The sequence below is a fragment of the Vigna umbellata genome, chromosome 1, assembly GCF_029865625.1.
Source record: "Vigna umbellata cultivar VRB3 chromosome 1, Vumbellata_1.0, whole genome shotgun sequence".
Classification (NCBI taxonomy): Eukaryota; Viridiplantae; Streptophyta; class Magnoliopsida; order Fabales; family Fabaceae; genus Vigna; species Vigna umbellata.
Window position 1 is genome coordinate 4,064,714 of NC_142165.1, and position 22,757 is coordinate 4,087,470.

At 36.7% G+C, this 22,757-nt stretch overlaps 1 protein-coding gene across 1 annotated transcript; it reads right to left on the bottom strand.

The window, feature by feature from the left end:
- Positions 1–7,052: 7,052 nt before the first annotated feature.
- On the bottom strand, positions 7,053–12,492 carry LOC148204429 (uncharacterized). Its single transcript, XM_088091855.1, has 2 exons — positions 10,107–12,492; positions 7,053–7,541 (listed from the first exon to the last, which is right to left on the bottom strand). Exons 1-2 carry the CDS (start codon positions 12,393–12,395, stop codon positions 7,053–7,055), a joined length of 2,778 nt encoding a protein of 925 aa, XP_087947981.1. The 5' UTR covers positions 12,396–12,492.
- Between the last annotated feature and the right edge of the window lie 10,265 nt (positions 12,493–22,757).

The window sequence follows — 22,757 nt, forward strand, 5'->3', positions numbered from 1 at the left end:
AATTAAAGAATAAAATTCATGGTTTTACTATTTTGAATTACAAGGGATATCAATTTTTTATTATATAAATTAGATTGATGGCATGTTTGGTGTTTGATAAAAAATATATAAATTTTGATTGGCTTGCAAAAGCTTAATGCAGTAATTAATTTTCCTTTTTCAATATCCCTCTGGACCAAATAAAATTTCCTGTCAAAATTTCAAAACTTTTAACTAAATAATTAGGACAAACTTTTTACTTTGTAATCTTTAACTATGGTACTTGGAATCTATAACTAGCTATACCAAATATAACAAAATTGACGCGCTGAATACGTCCATCAAAAAGAAGAAATTACCTTATGAGGAAGTAAGTTGAATTCCAATCTTATTAATTAAAGTTTTTAGTAAATGTAATTAGCAGATAACTCAGTAACAATATTCTTACGGAAGGTGGTGTAGCCAGTGTGCTTCCATTAGCTTGTTCTCTCACTTTTAGTTCCTTCTCAACTTCTTTTCTCTTCATCTCACTTTGGCGTAAGAGGCCAACAAGTTCTTTTATTTGATCTTTCATTTCCCTTATCTCCATGTCCTTCTCCCAGAGTTTGCACCTATTGTCAACACACAAATTCATAACAGTATACAATATCACAATTGTTCTTTGTTCAATTAAATAGAAAATTGTTTAGTTATCTTATTTATAGAGAATTGAAGAAAAAAATATAATTAATTATAGAGAGAAAAGGTATAGGTCAAAGGACCTAGCATGTGCAGCAGAATTAAACATATATTGAAGCAAATTCTTCGCTTCTCCCAATGAACGCAATTGATTCCAGCGTCCACAATTAGAGATGGCTCTTTCTCGTTCTTCTGCCTCAGAAAGTTTAGAAGGTATTGCAACAAGTGAATTAGATTATATGCTCAGCATGTTCTCAAGTGAAGCTATTCTGGTCTTCTATGCATCAGTACCTCAAAGATCATATATTTTTGAGAACTTAAGAGGAAGACTTGACAAATTAAATTAACTTGTTTTCAAAAGAAATAGTACCTGGCAAATCCATTCTTTCTTGGAGGACTGAGACCCTTTGCAGCAAACTCATTTACTTGCTTCAGCATGGCTAATTCATCTGCAAGGGCATCATGTCTGAAGATTGAGCCATAGTATTATAGACTATCCAATATAGATCAATCAGAAGCAAAAATAAGTACTAGACGTGTGTTACATACACTTGGCTTTGTTTCTCATACTCAAAAAGTTACCCTAGATTCAAATATCATTATTTACAAGAGATATTCATAATTCTTACCATATCAAAAGAGCTAGAAGTAATATCCTAGAAGAAAAGTCAATAGTCAGCTTAAAATTGATAAGCTTTGGTACTTTAAAATTGATGCAGATTTGTGTTATAAGTGATCCCTAACCCACTACATGTAAGAAAAAAGAATCCCTATATCATCAGACCACAAACACTCCATGATTCTTTGGTACATGTATGTATATGTACATTGTCGACTATAATTCTAACAAGCACATTGTCGACTATAATTCTAACAAGCAGTGTGAATTTCATGATTGGAAAGAAAACATTTACCATATTGGAAATATTGATGTAAAATACATGCTTTCTTTCTCAACAAAAACACTTTTAGTGGCTTAAAATCAACCTCAAAGACTGGAGTCAACAAAATCATTAAAAATAATATAGCACATGAAAAGTTAAACACTTGTAATAGACTCAAAATCCAACATATAAAACCCTAAAATAATCCTCTGTCATCTCAAACACATGTAATAGACTCAAAATTTTCGTGACTTTATCTCTTTCAATTCTCGACGAGAATTTTCATTTCTATGTTCAGCTTCTTGGTTTAGCACACAAACAAAGACAACTTACCCATATAACTAACACAATTGTGTTAACTTTTTGGCAAGTATACCAAATCGTTACAAGTAATACAGTGATAAGTAAAGTATCGTTCTCCTCAGGGAATTTGTGTTACGTTATTCAATTAAAATTTATTTATCAAAATCAATTTGAACAATAAACTATAAGTGAATTAATAGTCTCAAACTAGATGACAATTTAAAATTGAAATTAAAATTTAAAGAAAGCTTCATTGGAATTGACTTCATGACCACATTACAGTAACTATTCTGAGCAATATAACTTGCGTTCAAACATCAACATCACAGTATCTTGATTTAATTCCTTAAAACAAGTTCTAAAGAATTATGTTCAATTATTAATTCCTTAAGTAATTAAACATAACTTTTGCATTAAGAACGATGTTATTGATGACCAGGAGAATTGAAACTATTCCTAGCCTCTTTCCTTCTGGTTGCTTTTCTTGCGTTAATACTCAAATTTACTTCCCAGTACAATTTAAATATAAAAACAAGTTTATTTTACTTCCGTAAAATAAAATAAAAAGTAAACAAGAAAAGCATATGAACACAACTTATATTGAACAGGAAAGATTACATCAAATGTCAGCCATTACAGTCAATTCCAACGAATAAAAGTTTAGCCTATCCTAGACATCACAAACATACTCATTTCTGCAATTCCTTGCATGATGTGCAGTCTTGATGTCTTCAGAGAGGTCTCTTGATGGTCTCCTTCTCCAGAGCAGTTCTCCCAAAAAATTATATTTTTTAGTCTCATCTCCTCCTATCATTCAAAGCACGTCTTTTAATAGACAGTTGATTTCTCATAAAACTGCTCCATTCGCTCAGCGCACAGAAGCAGATTCGCTGTGCGAATTAAAATTAATTCAGCACTCAACTGCACAATTTCGCTAAGCGCACAGCCTCTGGTGCGCTATGCGAATTCTAGACTTGCAATCTCCAAGCTGGCATGATTCGCTCAGCGAACCAATGATGGTGCGCTGTGCGAATGTATTCTCCTGGCTCTGCGAATATTTCTTCTGCTATGCGAGAATTGGTTGACAGATTCACTTTTGTACAACTTTTCCTGAACAATAATTTACAACACAATCTACTTCCTATTACGACTTTTCACTGAGTAATAACATGAATAATTACAAAATTGAGATCCTTTATAAGTGTCAAAACATCTGTTTTTCACACTTATCAACTCCCCCAAACTTGAACTATTTCATGCCCTCAGGAAATAACAGAAACATATGAACAACACATAACACACCTTTGACGTTTTGATAGAATGACTTTACACATCAGACAAATCACATGCATTCCTAAAGATTTAAACAGGTATGGCACAGTACAATACTCAAAAATTCACCTGTGTATAGAATATGTAAACCAGATCAGCATTTATCATTCTCACCACTCACAGTGTTTGTCCTCACAGCAGAATTGTCATAGAACTTCATCAGCTTTTGCATTTCATTTGATTCACACACTTCACACATTATTGGTTAAGTCCAAAGGTCTTTTCAAGTTAAGGCTTGGCTTGGCTAGAAAAAAAAATCATGGTTTTTCTTGGATTCAAAGACACCTATTAAGAAGAGAACAACTTCAATTCCCAATCCAGTACTCAAATCCCAAAATATATCATTTATCACATACCATTTTCTTTCACAGCTCAACCTTTTCTTTCATGTTGAGCTTCTTTTTTTTTTTTTTTTTCTTTCATATACTTTTTTTATTGATCTTTTCTTCCCACAAACTTGAATTCAACCTTAACCTCTTTTAAAGCATAATACATGTTCTCTTCTAGGGTGTAAGGTAAGATATCATCTAATAGGCTCAAGGTGGAAGGAAAAAATTTTCAAGGCTCAAAAAGGTTCACAAATGTATCACAGTGTCTAAAGGTTGGCTATCTGGCCACGTAGCTATATAATCAATAATAAACAGGGCCTTTTTCATCCTTAACCAAAAAGTGTGTATCTACGTAGAATCAAAATCATGCAAAAACCAATTCCATATCCAGACAATTCAATATCTCTCAATCAATATATGTGCTCTCAACACTCACAGATCTGGTCATATTCATACACACAGATAAAAATTTTGAAGCAATGTACCACATACATACAAGTCATCATCCCCAAAAATCACATAATATCATCAGAACATGCATAGTCATTAAATCAAAACCTCAAAGTCTTTACAACCACAACAAACATCAACAAATAACTGAGTTCCACAATAACATCTACTGAAACATCTAAAAACAACATAACAAAAACATAAATAACACATCAATAACATCTGTCCATCAGAGATCTACCAAGACGCATCTGTCCTGGATCTCCACTGGCTCTCCTGCGAATGATAACTCTGTTGTACCCATCTGGGATCTGGCTCCTCTTCCTCCTCGTCACCATCACCTGCCATCATGTCCTCCTGCTCATCTAACTCTGGCTCTGGTGCTCCTGGAAAGGCACTCCCCCACCTAGACTCTGGCCTGCCCTCAGGCCATGGAATATGCTCGGCAAACTGGGTCCCACTCATGAGTGAGTCGGGAGGAAAATCAGGGATTCCCAGGGACAAGTGATACATGCTATCCTGTAAAGACACCTGACCCTGCCTCATACTAGTGCACCAGTCGCGGATATCGTCCTGACGAGCCAGACTCTGCTGCATGTAGCGAGTGAAAAGATCAGGTGAAGGAACAGACGGCGCTACAGGTGGTCTGGCCGCTCTAACATTCCTGCGTGGCGGAGGAACTGGAGGAGGGGCATTCATAGCAGAGAAGTCGTCCCTGTTGCTGCAATTTCTATCAAAGAATTTCTTGTTGAGAGGGGGTTGAAGTTTCAAAGTGATATCAGAAACTCCAGGTACTCCACTGGCCTTGCACAATGCTGTCACCAGGGCAGGAAATCCAAGCTTACATGTATCATTATCAGCAATCAGTGCCATTTCTTGAGAGATATAAGCTCCCACATCCATGTCAACACCTGTCATAATTCCATATACCATATAAGATCTTTCCAGATTGATGTCGGAAGTATGAGAATTAGGACAAATGTTGGTGAATGTGAAGAGACTCCAGATAGTGGCCAGTGAATTCAAATGTTTCCTTAATATTCTCACTGGTGTCCCACTAGTGCCAAGCTGATAGCCATATCCGGGAAGGCATAAAGTGGAGGCAATAAGGTCATGATCAGGATAGGTAGACATAAAAGCACCTAGAGGGCACGGCTGAAACATCAGTGTATTCAGAATCCTGTTCATTGATCTGCGATCATAGCGTACTAGCTTGCCTCTCACTTTTGAAACTCTAGAGTGAGGCTGAGAGTGGTCAGGTTCCCAAGCATTTGCATAAAATTCTTTAACCAAGACTTCATCAATCTCATCTGGCAGGCTGGCTAAAACAAAGTTCCATCTTCTCTTCTCCAGTTCTTCCTGGATATGGTCATACTCTCCAGGTTTCAATTCAACCCTCCTCTCAGGTAATAATGCCCTGCCCATGATAACCTGATGAAACCTATCAGAATGTGCCTCTGATATAAAACGGTCCTGATCATAGTTCAGGACAAGGTGCTCCTCTTGGGCTTCTGAAGGTTGGGATCTAGAAGAAGACCCTCGGGTGGTCTTCCTCTTCTTTTCTTGTGTGGGCTTGGGAGGTGCCATCTACAAGAATTAATGGACAGTGCAAACAATTGTGGAAAATGGGTCAGAGCAAGTGAATTAATCAAAACACAGATGCTGCCAGATGGAATTCGCTATGCACCAGTGTGCGCTATGCGAATTGGCAGTTTCGGTGCCTACTATCAAGATCAATTCGCTATGCGAATGTGTCGCTATGCGACAAAGGCAAAATATGTGTCCACTCTCAGAGAATATTCGCTATGCGACCAGAGGCGCAGTGCGAATTTCATATCAGCAATAAAACCTATAATTCGCTTTGCGACTTTCTCGCCAGGCGAATTTCATGTTCAGAAAACCAGACCTCTAATTCGCTATGCGAATCTGTCGCCTAGCGAGAGACAGCGCAGAGGACATCCATCAGAGATCAAATGACAGTCATGGATATGCATAAACAGATAGGGCTTGAAAGTGTATATGCACACAGTGGTTCAAGAGAGCATTCTAATCAGACCAAAACTCCTATTGTAGTCCTATGAACATTAAAAATAGAGAAGCAAATGGAGAGTAGAAAATGAAACCTGTGGAGAGTGACCAAGATCAGTGAACAAGATCAGAGAGTGAAGAAGCACTTGAAGCAAAGCAGAAAGGGAAATGGTGGCAATGGAGAGAAAGTGGAGAAATTGGCAGAGAGGAAGGTACATTCGTTGTGCAAAAATGGAAGAGAATGGTGGCTAGGGTAAAATGAAGAATGGTAAAATGAAATGGGGAAGAAGTAGGTTTTAAAAAAAAATAACTGAACGAGTCAATTCGCATAGCGCACCACAGCTGTGCGCTGTGCGAATTTCTCTCGTTTTCTGCACCTTGGAATATTTTTTTTTTTTTGAATTTTTATGTTAAGTCGCATAGCGCACCTCAGCTGTGCGCTGTGCGACTAAATTTTAATTTTTTTTTTATTTTTTTTATTTTTTTTTATTTTTTTTTATGAACAAATTCGCAGAGCGCACTTCAGCTATGCGCTATGCGAATTAAAACGTAACTCAAACCACTCTCTTTTAATTCGCTCTGCGCACCATTTCGCTGTGCAAATTTTGACAGAGCTCACCCCCAACTTTGGGTAGCATAGCGCGAAGTGTGCGCTATGCGAATTAAATGCTCAAGTTGCTCTGGTGATTTTATTCGCCTTGCTTATCACATGCGCTATGCGAGTACTTCCGCAAAGAGAAAAATTAAACTTTTAAATCGCAAAGCGAATGCAATCGCTATGCGAACTTCAATTTCAAAACAATTTCTTTTTCTCTCTCGCAGAGCGGATGAAATTCGCTGTGCGAATAAATCACTGCGTTATAAAATCATCTAGTCGCATAGCGCACCTCAGCTGTGCGCTGTGCGAATAGAGCGTAAGAACTCATTCCCCAAACATCTTAGCACTTCCTCTCCACACTCAAACTTAACAATTATAAAAACACAATTAACAGACACAAATATATACAAACATGTGCTAGGGTGCCTCCTAGCAAGCGCTTCTTTAACGTCACTAGCTTGACCCAGAATCTCATGGTTCAGAGAAATTAATAATTGTGGTGAGGCGTTCAACCTCACCACCCAAATAAGGTTTCAATCTCTGGCCATTAACAATCCAGCTTCTATTTGAATTCTCAGAATTTGGATCCATTAGTTCAATAGCACCATAAGGCTTGACTGCCTTTATCACAAAGGGACCAGACCATTTAGATTTCAACTTACCTGGAAACAGTTTGAATCTGGAATTGAACAACAATACCTGTTGTCCAGGTTGGAAATCTCTCTTGATCAGCTTTTTGTCATGGTACACCTTGATCTTTTCTTTGTATTTTCTTGATGAATCATAGGCAGTCAACCTCATTTCCTCCAGCTCTTGCAATTGAAGCTTCCTTTTACCTGCACACAGAGAAGCATCAAAGTTAAGAAATTTTAAAGCCCAGTATGCTTTATGTTCCATCTCAACAGGGAGATGGCATGACTTGCCATAGACTAATTGGTAGGGTGTTAGCCCTACAGGAGTCTTCAAGGCAGTCCTATAAGCCCACAGGACATCATCTAATTTTGCTGCCCAATCCTTTCTTGAAGATGATACTGTCTTTTCCAGGATTCTTTTTATCTCCCTGTTGGAGACTTCAGCTTGACCATTGGTCTGTGGATGATACGGTGAAGCAACTCTATGCCTCACATCATAGTGTTTCAAGACCTTGGCCAACTGGGAGTTACAGAAATGTGATCCTCCATCACTTATGAGGATCCTAGGTACACCAAATCTACAGAAGATTTGCCTCTTGAGAAATTTGACAACAGTCTTGGCATCATTCTTTTGGCATGCTGCAGCTTCCACCCACTTACTGACATAATCCACTGTTACTAAAATATATTCGTTGTTGTAGGAAGAAGGTAGTGGTCCCATAAAGTCCATTCCCCAACAATCAAATATTTCAACTTCTAAAATTGCCTGCAGTGGCATCTCATGTCTCTTTGATATGCTTCCTGTTCTTTGGCATCTGTCACACCCTCTAGCATGAGCATGTGCATCTTTGAACAAGGTAGGCCAAAAGAAACCAGATTGAAGCACTTTGGCGGCGGTCCTTTCTCCATTAAAGTGACCTCCATATGGCGAATTATGACAATGCCATAGGATTCCAGCAGCTTCCTCTGCTGTAACACACCGCCTAAGTAAGTGGTCAGCACCCAGTTTGAAGAGATAAGGATCATCCCAAAGATATTCTTTGGAATCACGTAGAAACTTCTTCTTTTGCTGCCAAGTCAAGTCATCAGGGAGAATTCCTGCAGCCTTAAAATTAGCCATATCTGCAAACCATGACCTCTGTTGTATGAGCATCAGACGCTCATCAATGAACTCTCCCTTTATTTCTCCCTCTTTATCAGTCACCTCAGAGTTAAGAAGGCGAGACAAATGATCAGCAATCACGTTCTCACTCCCCTTCTTATCTTTGATTTCCAAATCAAATTCTTGTAACAATAAAACCCATCTTATGAGACGTGGCTTTGAGTCAGATTTTGCCAGTAAATATTTGATGGCTGAATGGTCAGTGTATATGATAACTTTAGACCCTATCAAATAAGGTCTAAACTTTTCAAGAGCATACACAATTGCCAAAAATTCCTTTTCAGTGGTGGCATAATTCAATTGTGCCCCATTCAGAACTTTGCTGGCATAATGAATAACATGAAAAATCTTGCCACGTCTCTGTCCCAAAACAGCCCCAATAGCATAATCACTAGCATCGCACATTAACTCAAAATTTTGAGTCCAGTTTGGTGCGACTACAACAGGGGCCGATATCAACTTCTCTTTCAATACTTCAAAAGCTGTCTGACACTCCCCATCAAATTCAAATGGAGTGTCCTTCACAAGCAAATTACAAAGGGGTTTAGCTATCTTGGAGAAATCTTTTATGAATCTCCGGTAAAAACCAACATGTCCAAGAAAGCTCCTTACCCCTTTTACATTCATAGGAGGTGGTAACTTTTTAATCACATCAACTTTTGCTTGATCTACACCTATTCCCCGGGATGAGATCTTATGTCCTAAGACAATTCCCTCACGAACCATAAAGTGACATTTTTCCCAATTTAGAACAAGGTTCGTGGCAATGCATCTCTTCAAAACTACATCCAGGTTCTCTAGGCATAAATCATATGATTTTCCAAAAACTGAGAAATCATCCATGAAGACTTCAATGCAATTCTCTACCAAATCAGAAAAAATGGCTAGCATGCAACGTTGGAATGTAGCACGAGCATTACAGAGACCAAAAGGCATCCTTCGGTATGCGAACACACCAAAGGGACAAGTGAAAGCGGTCTTTTCTTGGTCCTCTGGATTCACTACTATTTGATTGTATCCTGAATACCCATCCAGGAAACAATAATAAGCTTGTCCTGCTAGCCTTTCCAACATTTGATCCATGAAAGGGAGAGGAAAATGGTCTTTCCTGGTGGATTGATTTAATTTTCTGTAATCAATACACATTCTCCACCCTGTGACTGTTCTTGTAGGAATTAATTCATTCTTATCATTCTGAACAACAGTCATACCCCCTTTCTTAGGAACAACATGTACAGGACTCACCCAAGCACTATCAGAGATAGGATATATCATTCCTGCTTCAAGCAATTTAAGTACTTCCTTTCTCACCACCTCTTTCAAAGTAGGATTCAACCTTCTCTGTGGTTGTGCTATGGGCTTATAATCCTGTTCCATCATGATCTTATGCATGCAGTAGGTTGGACTTATGCCTTTCAAATCAGAGATATGCCAACCTATTGCCTTTTTATTCTCTTTCAAGATTTTCACTAATTTTTTCTCCTCACTGTTTGATAGAGAATTGCTTATGATCACTGGCTTCTTAGAATTTTCTTCTAAAAACACATACTTGAGATGATCAGGAAGCACTTTTAATTCCATTTTTTCCTGATCATCCAAGTCAGCCTTTCCCAATTTTTCCACTCTCACATCAGTGAAATTCTCTTCTTTTAATTTTTCTAGATGTTGTGAAATCTCCTCCACTTCAAATTCTTCTTCAACAGTCAGCTCTTCACAAGCATCAACCAATACACGCTCTAAAGGAGATTTCACATACATATGATTTTTTACAGTCTCAACTACATCATCCAGTACTTCAACTCTGAAACAGTTCCCTTTATCTTTTGGATGTTGCATAGCCTCCACAACATTAAAAGTTACTGTTTCATCATGTAGCCTCACCTTCAAATGACCATCATCAACATCAATTATGACTCTTGCAGTTTTCATGAAAGGTCTACCCAATATAAGGGGAACTTCAGTATCCTCCTCCATGTCAAGAATAACAAAATCTACTGGAAAAGTAAACTTATCAACTTTCACCAGTACGTCTTCAATAACTCCATATGGGTATTTTAAAGACCTATCTGCTAATTGTAGAGTCATCCTTGTTGGTTTTACTTCCATGTCTCCTATTTTCTTTAACATAGACAAAGGCATCAAATTAATGCTTGCTCCTAAGTCTATCAATGCTTTTCCAATAGGGAGTTTTCCAATTGTACATGGAATAGTAAAACTTCCAGGGTCTTTGAATTTTGGTGGTAGAAGTTTTTGGATGATGGCGCTACAATTCCCTTGCACCTCTATTGTTTCTTCCTCAATATACTTTCTCTTCTTGGTCAACAAATCTTTCATGAATCTAGCATAAGAGGGCATCTGTTGAAGTGCTTCAGAAAAGGGAATTGTAATTTCCAGCTTGTTGAAGAGAGCCATAAATCTAGAAAATTGACTTTCTTTTTCCTTTCTAGAATATGTCTTTGGGTACGGTAAAGGATTCACAATCTGTTTTCCTTTTTGGCTCTCTTCAATTTTTTTATTTTTATCTTTCTGCTCTTCCACTTCTTCTTCTTTATCTTTCTGTTCCTCATTTAACTTTTCCTCTTGATCCTTTTTCCTCACAACTACACTGTCTAACACTTTACCACTCCTTGTTGTTATAGCTTTACAGTGCTCTTTTGGATTTGGTTCAGTGTTAGCTCCAAATGTATTTACAGGCTTTTCTTCCAGTTTCTTGGCCAACTGACCCATTTGAACTTCTAAATTTCTTAGAGATGCATCTGTGCTCTTTTGATTTGATATGGACATCTGCATAAATTGTTGAAGACTTTCTTCCAGTTTTGATGTCCTATCAGAAAGAGTGGGTTGTTGTTGAAACTGTGGAGGTGGTCTACTGGAACTAGCCTGACCCATGCTAGGATGAGGTCTCCATCCTTGATTATAATTTCCATAATTGCCTTGACGGCCTTGATTTCCCATGTAATTGACCTCTTCCTTAGCATTGGTGAGAATAGCACACTGTCCATTTTGGTGCTCTCCACCACACAGTTCACATCCTTGCACAGTATGTTGTGCCTGTGATACATTTTGAATTTGTAGTTGTGATACCTTTTTCATCAGAGACTCAAGCTGTTGAGTCATAATTTTATTTTGGGCTAATAAGGCATCTTGGGATTGCAACTCAAACATTCCCTTCTTTTGATTTTGTCCTCTCTCACTTTGAACATCATTGTCGCTAGATGCCATATTTTCAATAATTTCATGAGCTTCATCAGGTGTCTTCCACCTAATGTTACCTCCTGCTGAGGCATCTAACATCAATTTTGTGTGAGATTTTAAACCTCCTAAAAACAGGTTCAATTGAGTGGGGACATCAAATCCATGTATGGGAGTCTTTCTTAACAATCCCTTAAACCTATCCCATGTCTGACTCAAAGTCTCTTCAGGCTCTTGTTGAAAAGAGGATATCTCTTGCTTGCCTTTGTTTATTTTTGATTGAGGGAAATACTTCTGCAAAAACTTTGACACAACGTCATCCCAACCTGTCAGACTTCTCTCAGGAAAAGAATTTAACCATTTCTTGGCATTGCCTGCCAAGGAAAATGGAAAAAGACTAAGTCTGATTGCATCCTGTGACACATTCAACATTTTCACAGTGTTGCAATATTCATTAAAAGTTGCCAGATGATCATAGGGATTTTCGTGTGACAATCCTGAAAACTGATTACTTTGAACAAGATGTATCAATGCTGGCTTCATTTCCATGTTAGCCGCAATTATCACAGGTTTGGCTATACTGTTGAAAGATGTAGGTACAGTCACTGAAGCATAATCTTCCAACGTACGCCTTCTTTGTTCATTATCCTCGTTTTCCTCCATCTTTTTACCCTCTTGGTCAGATGAAGAATAAGCGTTTGAAGATAAGCTGGATTCTCTAGCTTCTTTTTTTCTATTTTCTTTTCTACGCCTACTATTATTTCTACGGGCTGTCCTTTCAATCTCAGAATCAAACAATAAATCCTCAGATTTTGTTCTGCGTGGCATGCAGAACAAAAATCTCCAATGACCAACCCAAGAAATAACAACAGGAACAAAACACAATATATACAGATACACAGAAAACTAAAACAATGAATTTACAGAGATAGGAACAAAATTGAAATTGATAAACAACTAATTGAAATAACAAAACAATCAAATTCCCCGGCAACGGCGCCAAAAACTTGTTAACTTTTTGGCAAGTATACCAAATCGTTACAAGTAATACAGTGATAAGTAAAGTATCGTTCTCCTCAGGGAATTTGTGTTACGTTATTCAATTAAAATTTATTTATCAAAATCAATTTGAACAATAAACTATAAGTGAATTAATAGTCTCAAACTAGATGACAATTTAAAATTGAAATTAAAATTTAAAGAAAGCTTCATTGGAATTGACTTCATGACCACATTACAGTAACTATTCTGAGCAATATAACTTGCGTTCAAACATCAACATCACAGTATCTTGATTTAATTCCTTAAAACAAGTTCTAAAGAATTATGTTCAATTATTAATTCCTTAAGTAATTAAACATAACTTTTGCATTAAGAACGATGTTATTGATGACCAGGAGAATTGAAACTATTCCTAGCCTCTTTCCTTCTGGTTGCTTTTCTTGCGTTAATACTCAAATTTACTTCCCAGTACAATTTAAATATAAAAACAAGTTTATTTTACTTCCGTAAAATAAAATAAAAAGTAAACAAGAAAAGCATATGAACACAACTTATATTGAACAGGAAAGATTACATCAAATGTCAGCCATTACAGTCAATTCCAACGAATAAAAGTTTAGCCTATCCTAGACATCACAAACATACTCATTTCTGCAATTCCTTGCATGATGTGCAGTCTTGATGTCTTCAGAGAGGTCTCTTGATGGTCTTCTTCTCCAGAGCAGTTCTCCCAAAAAATTATATTTTTTAGTCTCATCTCCTCCTATCATTCAAAGCACGTCTTTTAATAGACAGTTGATTTCTCATAAAACTGCTCCATTCGCTCAGCGCACAGAAGCAGATTCGCTGTGCGAATTAAAATTAATTCAGCACTCAACTGCACAATTTCGCTAAGCGCACAGCCTCTGGTGCGCTATGCGAATTCTAGACTTGCAATCTCCAAGCTGGCATGATTCGCTCAGCGAACCAATGATGGTGCGCTGTGCGAATGTATTCTCCTGGCTATTTCTTCTACTATGCGAGAATTGGTTGACAGATTCACTTTTGTACAACTTTTCCTGAACAATAATTTACAACACAATCTACTTCCTATTACGACTTTTCACTGAGTAATAACATGAATAATTACAAAATTGAGATCCTTTATAAGTGTCAAAACATCTGTTTTTCACACTTATCAAATTGCAGTCCAAATTAGAGTCTAAGAGCAAAATAGGAACATTTTTTGTACCTCAAGAGAGAACATCTGCTGCCGTGGTTGTTCGTCTTTGTTCCACTGGTCTTTGTACCTCAACCACAAAAATCTTAGCGAGGTTGTGGAACTTCACAAATCCGCGCAAGGTTGCGGTACAGAACGGGACTCAAAACGTCGCCATCTCCGTCAGCCTTGCCATGGATTCGGCGCTGCACACCGAGACAAGAGTTCTTTCTTCTTCGTTTTCGAATTCGTCGCCACCGTTAGTTGGCTGAGGTAAGAGAGGAGCGAGGCTAGGGTTGAGGTCACCGTCGTGGACGCGGGAGATGTTGCCGATCGAGGCGAGGTGGCTACAATGGATACTGAAACGAAGGATAAGAGAGGAGAACGAAGGACTAAGAATGAGAAGAGAAAGAAATTGCATAATACAAAAGAAAAAATATTGATAAGTAAAAATTCATACCGGTTAATATTAACCGGTGTAAAACAATAATCTACACCGGCATTAGGTTAACAGGGATAAAAAAAAAAAAAAAATCATACCTATTTGAATCATAATCGGTATAAAATATTTGTACTTTTTTACTATAATGCCACCATACTATTTTTATACCTATTTTTATTATAATCGGTGTAAAAAAGTTTCTTATATTTACAAAACTGCCACCTGTCAACACCCAATTTCGTCCGGATGGACTGTAATAGGTTTATTTTATTTTATTCTATTTTCTTTCATTTTTATTTTTAAGTTATGTTTCTATTTTACTTTTTTATATTAGTTATTTCACTTTATTTGATTTAGTTTTTTTTATCTTCTTTTTGCTTTAATTTTTATGTTAAAAGTTAACAAAATAAAAAAAATCTAAAAAAAAAAAAAAGAAAACGCAATAGTCAACTAAGCCTTTTAGGAATAGCAGACTTTGCTTCTTTCCATTCTCTGTCTACGCAAGCACGAATTGAGCTTTTTATCCTGCAACATGCATATCACAGCATGCAATATAGACGACTGTCCTTCTGCAGCAAAGGGCTTACAGTAGCTGCAATCATATATCAAGGGGGAAAGGATATCTGATTCGCTAGGACCAATTGATCCATTTGAATCATAAAAGAGGAAAAAAGACGATTTGAAATCAAAGTGAATATCCTAAGTCAGAGGTTTTTCCTCCTGCGGAACCCTGCAAAGGGTTTTTGAAAAAAGAAGGACCAGGGAGTCTTTCAAGATTTCATTTTTTACAGACCTCAGGAGAAGAGCAAAAGAAAAACCTCCTGGAGGGTCTTTATGGATTTTTTGGGTATCAGCTACCAACCATCATTGGCGATCACCACAACCCTCTTGCACCCACAACAGCACCTACAACAGGGGAGCAACAACAAAAAGTCACGTCTAAGAGCGGAGAAAGAAAGAAACGTTGGCTATACGAGGAACATTTGCTCAAATACAAAGGGATAGTAACAAAGCGAAAAACAAAGTCTTCTTTAAAGGTAAGCTTCCAACTCTAGCTGACTGACTGGCATTATCTTCCATATATGGATTGATCTTTTAGGATAATATTTCTGTTCCCGCCTACTCCCAATTAATTTTGTGTATGCGAATCAGTTTTCTTTTTCTACTGCTCTCCTTTCCTTTGTTGGTTGGACTCCATATTGTTTTCATTGTTCGAATCACTCGCCCCCATCGCGTCGAAACAAACCCCGATGTTTCTCCACATTTTTGGTCACAACCATCCGTGTACCCATCAGGGCGAGATATCAAACCGCTCAAAAACAAAATAGAGTAATAGGAGAACCCATCGTCAGCGGCGACGGTGGCGGTCACCGGCAGTGTCTCCCTCTGGCGAGGGTTGGGACGTCAAGCCGTTGGGGTTCACAAGGGAGAAAGGTTGAACCGCAGTGAAGGGAGATCCTTCCTTTGGAGCCACCGATAGCAGCTGGTCTCGTTAGTGGTTGTGAGAATGTGTCACAGGAAGTGAGGATGTTTCCCTCTCGCGCAAGAAGAGGAACGAGAAAGGAGAACCTTGTGGTGTGACCAGCAATGACTATGGCGACGAACGGCATCGGCGACGTGCTGGGCCGCAGGGAAGGATGCCACGGTGGTTGGCTCGACGATGGCAGCGGAAACTCTAGGTTTTTTTGCTCACGAAACAGGGGATGAGGAACCCATCTTCTTTTTACTTTCCTGACTCTCTTTTTGTTTACTTTCTTTATTTATTTTTTGTTTATTTCTTATCTAGTTTTTATTTTTATTTTGTTTTTCTTCTTCTTTTGTTTTTCGTAAAGGCTTAACTTTCTTTTTTCTTTCGATGCAAATTTTTTTTTATTTTCGTACCTGCCATTAATTTTTCCTTCTGTGAGCCTGTTCATGGAGAAGAAGTTTTTTTTTTTTTACAAATAAAGAGAAAAAGAAACCTAGGGTTTCTGCTCAGAAAAGTAGTTCTGGGCCAAATCTTCCTAACCGCTGGTTTTAAGCTTTGGTTTAATTAGATTCTTCTTTTTTTTATGCTTTTATTTTGCTTTACGCAATCCTGATACGTGTTTTAATTTATTCATTGCACATACATTTTATTTGTACAATTTATTTTACTATCATGTTATTATTTTACTATTATGCTAATATGCATTTATTTAATCATTATTTTCTCGTAAAATATAAAACGGTATAAAATAAAAAAAAATTATGAGAAATAGATTTCAGTTTTTTTATATTTAAAATTCTTCTTTTATCTAATAATTAGATACGGTCTTAATTCATCTTAAACAATTATTTTCATATAATAAAATTAGGCAAAATTTTTTTTGTAAAATTATAAAATATAAAAAGGATAAAATTATAAAATCAAAAATGGTTTTTGAGTATATTTTAAAGGTTAAGCACATGTGTGATCGCTCGCATCGTCCTTGTGCTCAAAACCTTTTTTCTTTTCTTTATAAAAAATTCAAAAATATATTTTAAAGGTTAAGCACATGTGTGATCGCTCGCATCGTCCTTGTGCTCAAAACCCTTTCTCTTTCTTTTAAAAAATATCCAAAAAATTATTTTAAAGGTTAAACACATGTGTGATCACTCGCATCGTCCTTGTACTAAAAACCTTTTCTCTTTCTTTTAAAAAAAATACTAAAAAATATTTTAAAGGTTAAGCACATGTGTGATCGCTCGCATCGTCCTTGTGTTCAAAACCTTTTCTCTTTCTTAAAAAAAAATACCAAAAAATTATTTTAAAGGTTAAGCGCATGTGTGATCACTCGCATCGTCCTTGTGCTCAAAACCTTTTCTCTTTCTTTCATAAAAAATATCAAAAACATGTTTTAAAGGTTAAGCACATGTGTGATCGCACGCATCGTCCTTGTGCTAAAAACCTTTTCTCTTTCTTTTATAAAAATAATGATACCAAAAAATATATTTTAAAGGTTAAGCACGTGTGTGATCGCTCGCATCGTCCTCGTGCTAAAAACCTTTTCTCTTTCCTTTATAAAAAAATATATCAAAAATATAAAATCCTCAAAAAAATAAAAACATCAGCACTTTCAAGCAAACAAACAGTCTTTCCGCCAGAACTACGTGATCCTTGATTCTCCATCAAGAGTGGAGATACGTAAGAGCAAGGCTAGTCCTTGTCAGGTTCACTTCCCAAAAATCCAAAATCATTTCAAAACAAATTTTCAAACAATTTCCAAACAAACTTCTCAAACAGTTTTAGAAAGAACTACGTAACCCTGATTTCTCATTTTGAAAGAGAATACGTAGGAGCAAGGTCAATCCTTGTCGGGCCCAAAAAACTAAAAAATATATTTTGTTTATTTAGAATTTTATTTTAGGGGATAGTTAAACATTTTGAAAACCACATCACATTCGTGCATTTAGTTAAAGGTACTGCCTTAGGGCAGGCGTTGTAGGGTGCTAACACCTTCCCTACGCGTAACCGACTGCCGAACCCAGAATATGGTTTTCGTGGGCTGTGTCTTATCATTTTATGGTTTTTCCATAGTTTTCCATAATAAACTATGGTGGCGACTTCAAAATCTCTTTTCAAAACCCGTTTCTTTTTTGGATCGTCGTCCCGTCGCGATTCCAGTTGCGACACCACCACACTACTTTTTATAGCTGATAAATTTTAACACGTATAAAAAATAGTTATAAAAAGTATATTTTTCACTAGTGACGTGGTTATGAAGAATAAAAAAAACTCCAATAGCATTGACAAAACTGTTGCGTTGCACAAAGTAGCATATGATAGAGAAAATAGAGTTTACGTCATTTCTACGTATTTAACAAAAGGGACGATGTTGACGCAAAATTTAATAAGTGAGGACCAATTTGAAACACTTTTAAAATAAGAGACTGAATTGAAATTATTCAGCAGAACTAGGGACAAAATATGTTATTAAACCTAAATTTAATTTTTATGTTATGTTTTAATGTTAAATAAAATTTAATATATTTTCTGCGTATATTTTTATTTTTTTTATTTGTTTGTTAATTTTTTTTGAATTTGTTTTTTTTTTATTTTAAAATTTTTATATATTATTTATTATGTATATAATTTTATTTAATTTTTTTATTTTTGTTTTTTAATTTGTAATTTTTATTAAATTAATTATTTAATTAAATAATAATTATTAATCGTAAATTTTATTTCCTTACATATTATTTATTTTCTTAATTTATTTTATAATTTCTAATGTTTTTGCTATAATTTGTAATTATTTAAGTAATTTTTTTGTTATTTTATTTATTTCTTTATTTATTTGTTATTAATTCTTTATTTTTCGAATATTTATTATTTTATAATTATTTATTTTTTTTGTATATAATTAATTAATAATATAATTGGTTAATAATATAATTGGTTAATAAAAATGATTAGAACTAGAGGTGCATCATCTTATCATGTTGAGGCTTCATCTTCTTGTGGTGAGCCATTATCTTCATCACATGATGAAAGGAGACGACCTACGACATCTGCTCGTAGAAGACGTGTAGAAGAATATCGCGTGGACGTTATTGATGAGCATGATCATGAGAAGTAAGGAGAGTTTATACATCAAGGACATGGTGAGGATGATTATGTTGAGTAGGAGGATGTTCAGCAGCAGGATGACTCTAGTGAGGAAGAATATGAAGATGAAGATGAAGATGGTGGATTCCCAGGAGTTCCACATGACACCTCCTTACTTACCCATTATACCCAACATGTGCATTTGCCATATGGCAAGGTCGAGTTAGTCATCAACCTAAATGTTAATTGGTCATTAATTGTTAATTTATTTTTGTTATATAATTTTGTGTTTTTATGTAGGATCGAAGGGGGATCAAGGTGATCTTACCACAGTGTTTTTCAGGTGATCAACCCAAAACTTGTCCAAGTTGGTCACCTTAGTAAGAATGACTTCTTCCCCACTTCTTGGGGTCACCATATATCACCTCCCACCCTCTACCACAACTGAATCACCAAAAGGAACTAAATAGAAGTGAACTTGTGCCTTAATCTAACTGTTTTTGCCAATGATCACCAGGACACCACAACTGACTACTTACGTTGAGCTTTGTGTACAAAACATTCACTTCTCTCGCGTAATCGTTTACCAAGCCCTCGTAAACGATTACCATAGTGTTTTTTTAGGAGATCAACCCAAAACTTGTCCAAGTTGTTCACCTCGGTAAGAATGGCTTCTTCCCCACTTCTTGTGGTCACCATACATCACCTCCCACTCGCTACCACCACTGAATATCCAAAAGAAACTAAATAGAAGTGAACTTGTGCTTGAAACTAACAGTTTTTGCTAATGATCACCCAGGTCACCACAACTCACTACTTCAGTAAAGCTTTCTATACAAAACACTCTCGCATAATCGTTTACCAAGCCCCCGTAAACGATTACCACAATGTTTTTCCAGGTGATCAACCCAAAACTTGTCCAAGTTGTTCACCTCTGTAAGAATGACTTCTGCCCCACTTCTTGGGGTCATCATACATCACCTCCCACCCTCTACCACCACTGAATCACCAAAAGGAACTTAATAGAACTGAACTTGTGCCTGAAACTAACAGTTTTTGCCAATGATCACCCAAGTCACCACAGTTGACCACTTCAATTGACCTTTCTGTACAAAACACTGATATCTCTCGCCTAATGGTTTACCAGGCCCCTGTAAACGATTACCACAGTGTTTTCCAAGTGATCAACCCAAAACTTGTTCAAGTTGGTCACCTTAGTAAGAATGGCTTCTTCCCCACTTCTTGGGATCACCAAACATCACCCCCACCCTCTACCACCACTAAAACACCAAAAGGAACAAAATAGAAGTGAACTTGTGCCTTAATCTAACAGTTTTTGCAATGATCACCCAGGTCACCACAATTGACTACTTAACTAGAGCTTTCTATACAAAACACTGATTTCTCTCCCGTAATCAATTACCAGGCCCCCATAAACGATTACCACAGTGTTTTTCCAGGTGAGCAACCCAAAACTTGTCCAAGTTGGTCACTTCAGTAAGAATGGCTTCTTCCCCACTTCTTGGGTCACCATACATCACCTCTCACCCTCTACCACCACTGAATCACCAAAAGGAACTAAATAGAAGTGAACTTGTGCCTTAATCTAACAGTTTTTGCCAATGATCACCCAGGTCACTACAGCTGACTAATTCAGTTGAGCTTTCTGTACAAAACACTGATTTCTCTCGCGTAATCGTTTACCAGGCTTTTGTAAACGATTACCACAGTCTTTTTCTAGGTGATCAACCTAAAACTTGTCCAAGTTGGTCACCTCAGTAAGATTGGCTTCGTCCCCACTTCTTGAGGTCACCAAACATCACCCCCCACCCTCTACCACCACTAAAACACCAAAAGGAATAAAATAGAAGTGAACTTGTGCCTTAATCTAACAATTTTTACAACGATCACCCAGGTCACCACAGTTGATTGCTTTAGCAGAGCTTTCTGTACAAAACACTGATTTCTCTCGCGTAATCATTTACCAGGCCCCCGTAGACGATTACCATAGTGTTTTTCCAGGTGATCAACCCAAAACTTGTCCAAGTTGTGCACCTCAGTAAGAATGGCTTCTTCCCCACTTCTTGGGGTCACCATACATCACCTCCCACCCTCTACCACCACTTAATCACCAAAAGGAACTAAATAGAAGTGAACTTTAGCCTTAATCTAACAGTTTTTGCCAATGATCACCCAAGTCACCACAGATGACTACTTCAGTAGACCTTTCTGTACAAAACACTGACTTCTGTCGCGTAATTGTTTACCAAGCCCCCGTAAACGATTGCCATAGTGTTTTTTCAGGACGAGGACTGAACAATTACCCAACTTGGTGCCCTCACCAAGAATGTTTGTTTACCCACATCATGGGGTCACTAAACACCACTTCTCACCATCTATTTACACTTAAACACCACAATCAACTTAACAACACTACAATTATGACACAAAGTAACACGTAAGCGATTACCACAATGATTTTTTAACCAAAACTTCTGCCAACTTCAACATTTCAAAAACAAAGTTTCATTCATCCATCACAATACGCCCAATTTATTCATTAGCATTCCAAACAAAGCCACAAATGATAATAAGAATGCAATTCAAAATAAAAATATGTAACGTAACCAAATATTCAAATTTTATAATTCAACTAAATCGGATACATTACACTTTGTTTTGTTCATCCATGTACAATGATAATTTACTTTCCTTTAATCAACTCAATACACATATCACTCATTTTTAATTCTAAGCACTACAGTTCCAGTATATGGAGTCCTAAGTGCTTTGCCCTTGTACGAGGCACACTTTCTCCACCGTGATCTTTATTTTGTCGTCTTGCCTTCTCTTTAGCCAACTGTGCCTCCAAACCAGCAACCCTCCTTTTAAGTTCTTCAATTAGAAATTCTTGGTCCTCTAAGGCACGCATAACACTTTCTCTTCGTTTTCTTTTTTGTATCTTCTTTGGTGTTGGTTGGGCATCCTTTTTTGATGGTGTTGGTATGTATTCCTTCTTATCCTTGGTTGAAGCACCAACATAAACATCATCAAGAACCTGAAATTTAACCATATATATCATACTATACAAGTTTTGTCAATATACCAAAACATCAAAAACTCAAACAACAAATCACATACCACTCCCGTCTCCATAACCCCTTTTACGAACTTGTCTCCCACATTTATATTGATCCAATGCAATATTCTCGGAAATTTGTCAATTGGACCTTCCGGTGGAATGAAATGCTCAAAAAACCATATCTAAAAAAAATAAATCATCTTAACATTTAGTAAAATAGCAAATGCCCACAATAAACAAACAATTTACATTTTAAATCAATAAATAATAATTACCTGCATCATGTAAACACAACCATCCACGTAAACATTCGTTGTACCTTTGCCTTTCTTCAAGGATTCTGAAGTTTTGCACAAACTATGTAACAAAAAACGATAAACTAGACTACCCCAACAATAACTACCCAAACCACTTAAATTGTCAACAATATTAAATATTACAGGAAACACTTTTCCGCTACGTTTTGGAAATGAAATCTCACATATCCCTACCAGTATGTAAAGGCTATAAAAATGAGAACAAGGTATCACTTTCTTGTGTTTTCGCATTAATAATTTGCATATCAAATTCAAATCTTTTGTTCCTTTGCCTATGTATTTCACACATTTACTACTTCCCATTTCCTCCTTTAAGTTAATATTTTCACCATCTGTACTTAATCCCAATCCTAAATAAAAATCAATTTCATTTATATTCAAAACTTTATTTTCAACTAAAAAATCACTACTCGAATAGTCCCACTTAACCAATAACTCACTCAATATATTCCTACCTAGTTTAACATTAACACCCAAATCTAAAAACCACACAAATGGAGTCTTCGCAATCACTAACCGATGCTCGTCTGTCAAGCGTTCGTTCAAACTACATATATACTTTGTCGAAAATGAGTGACGAACGATCAACTGCATCAACCA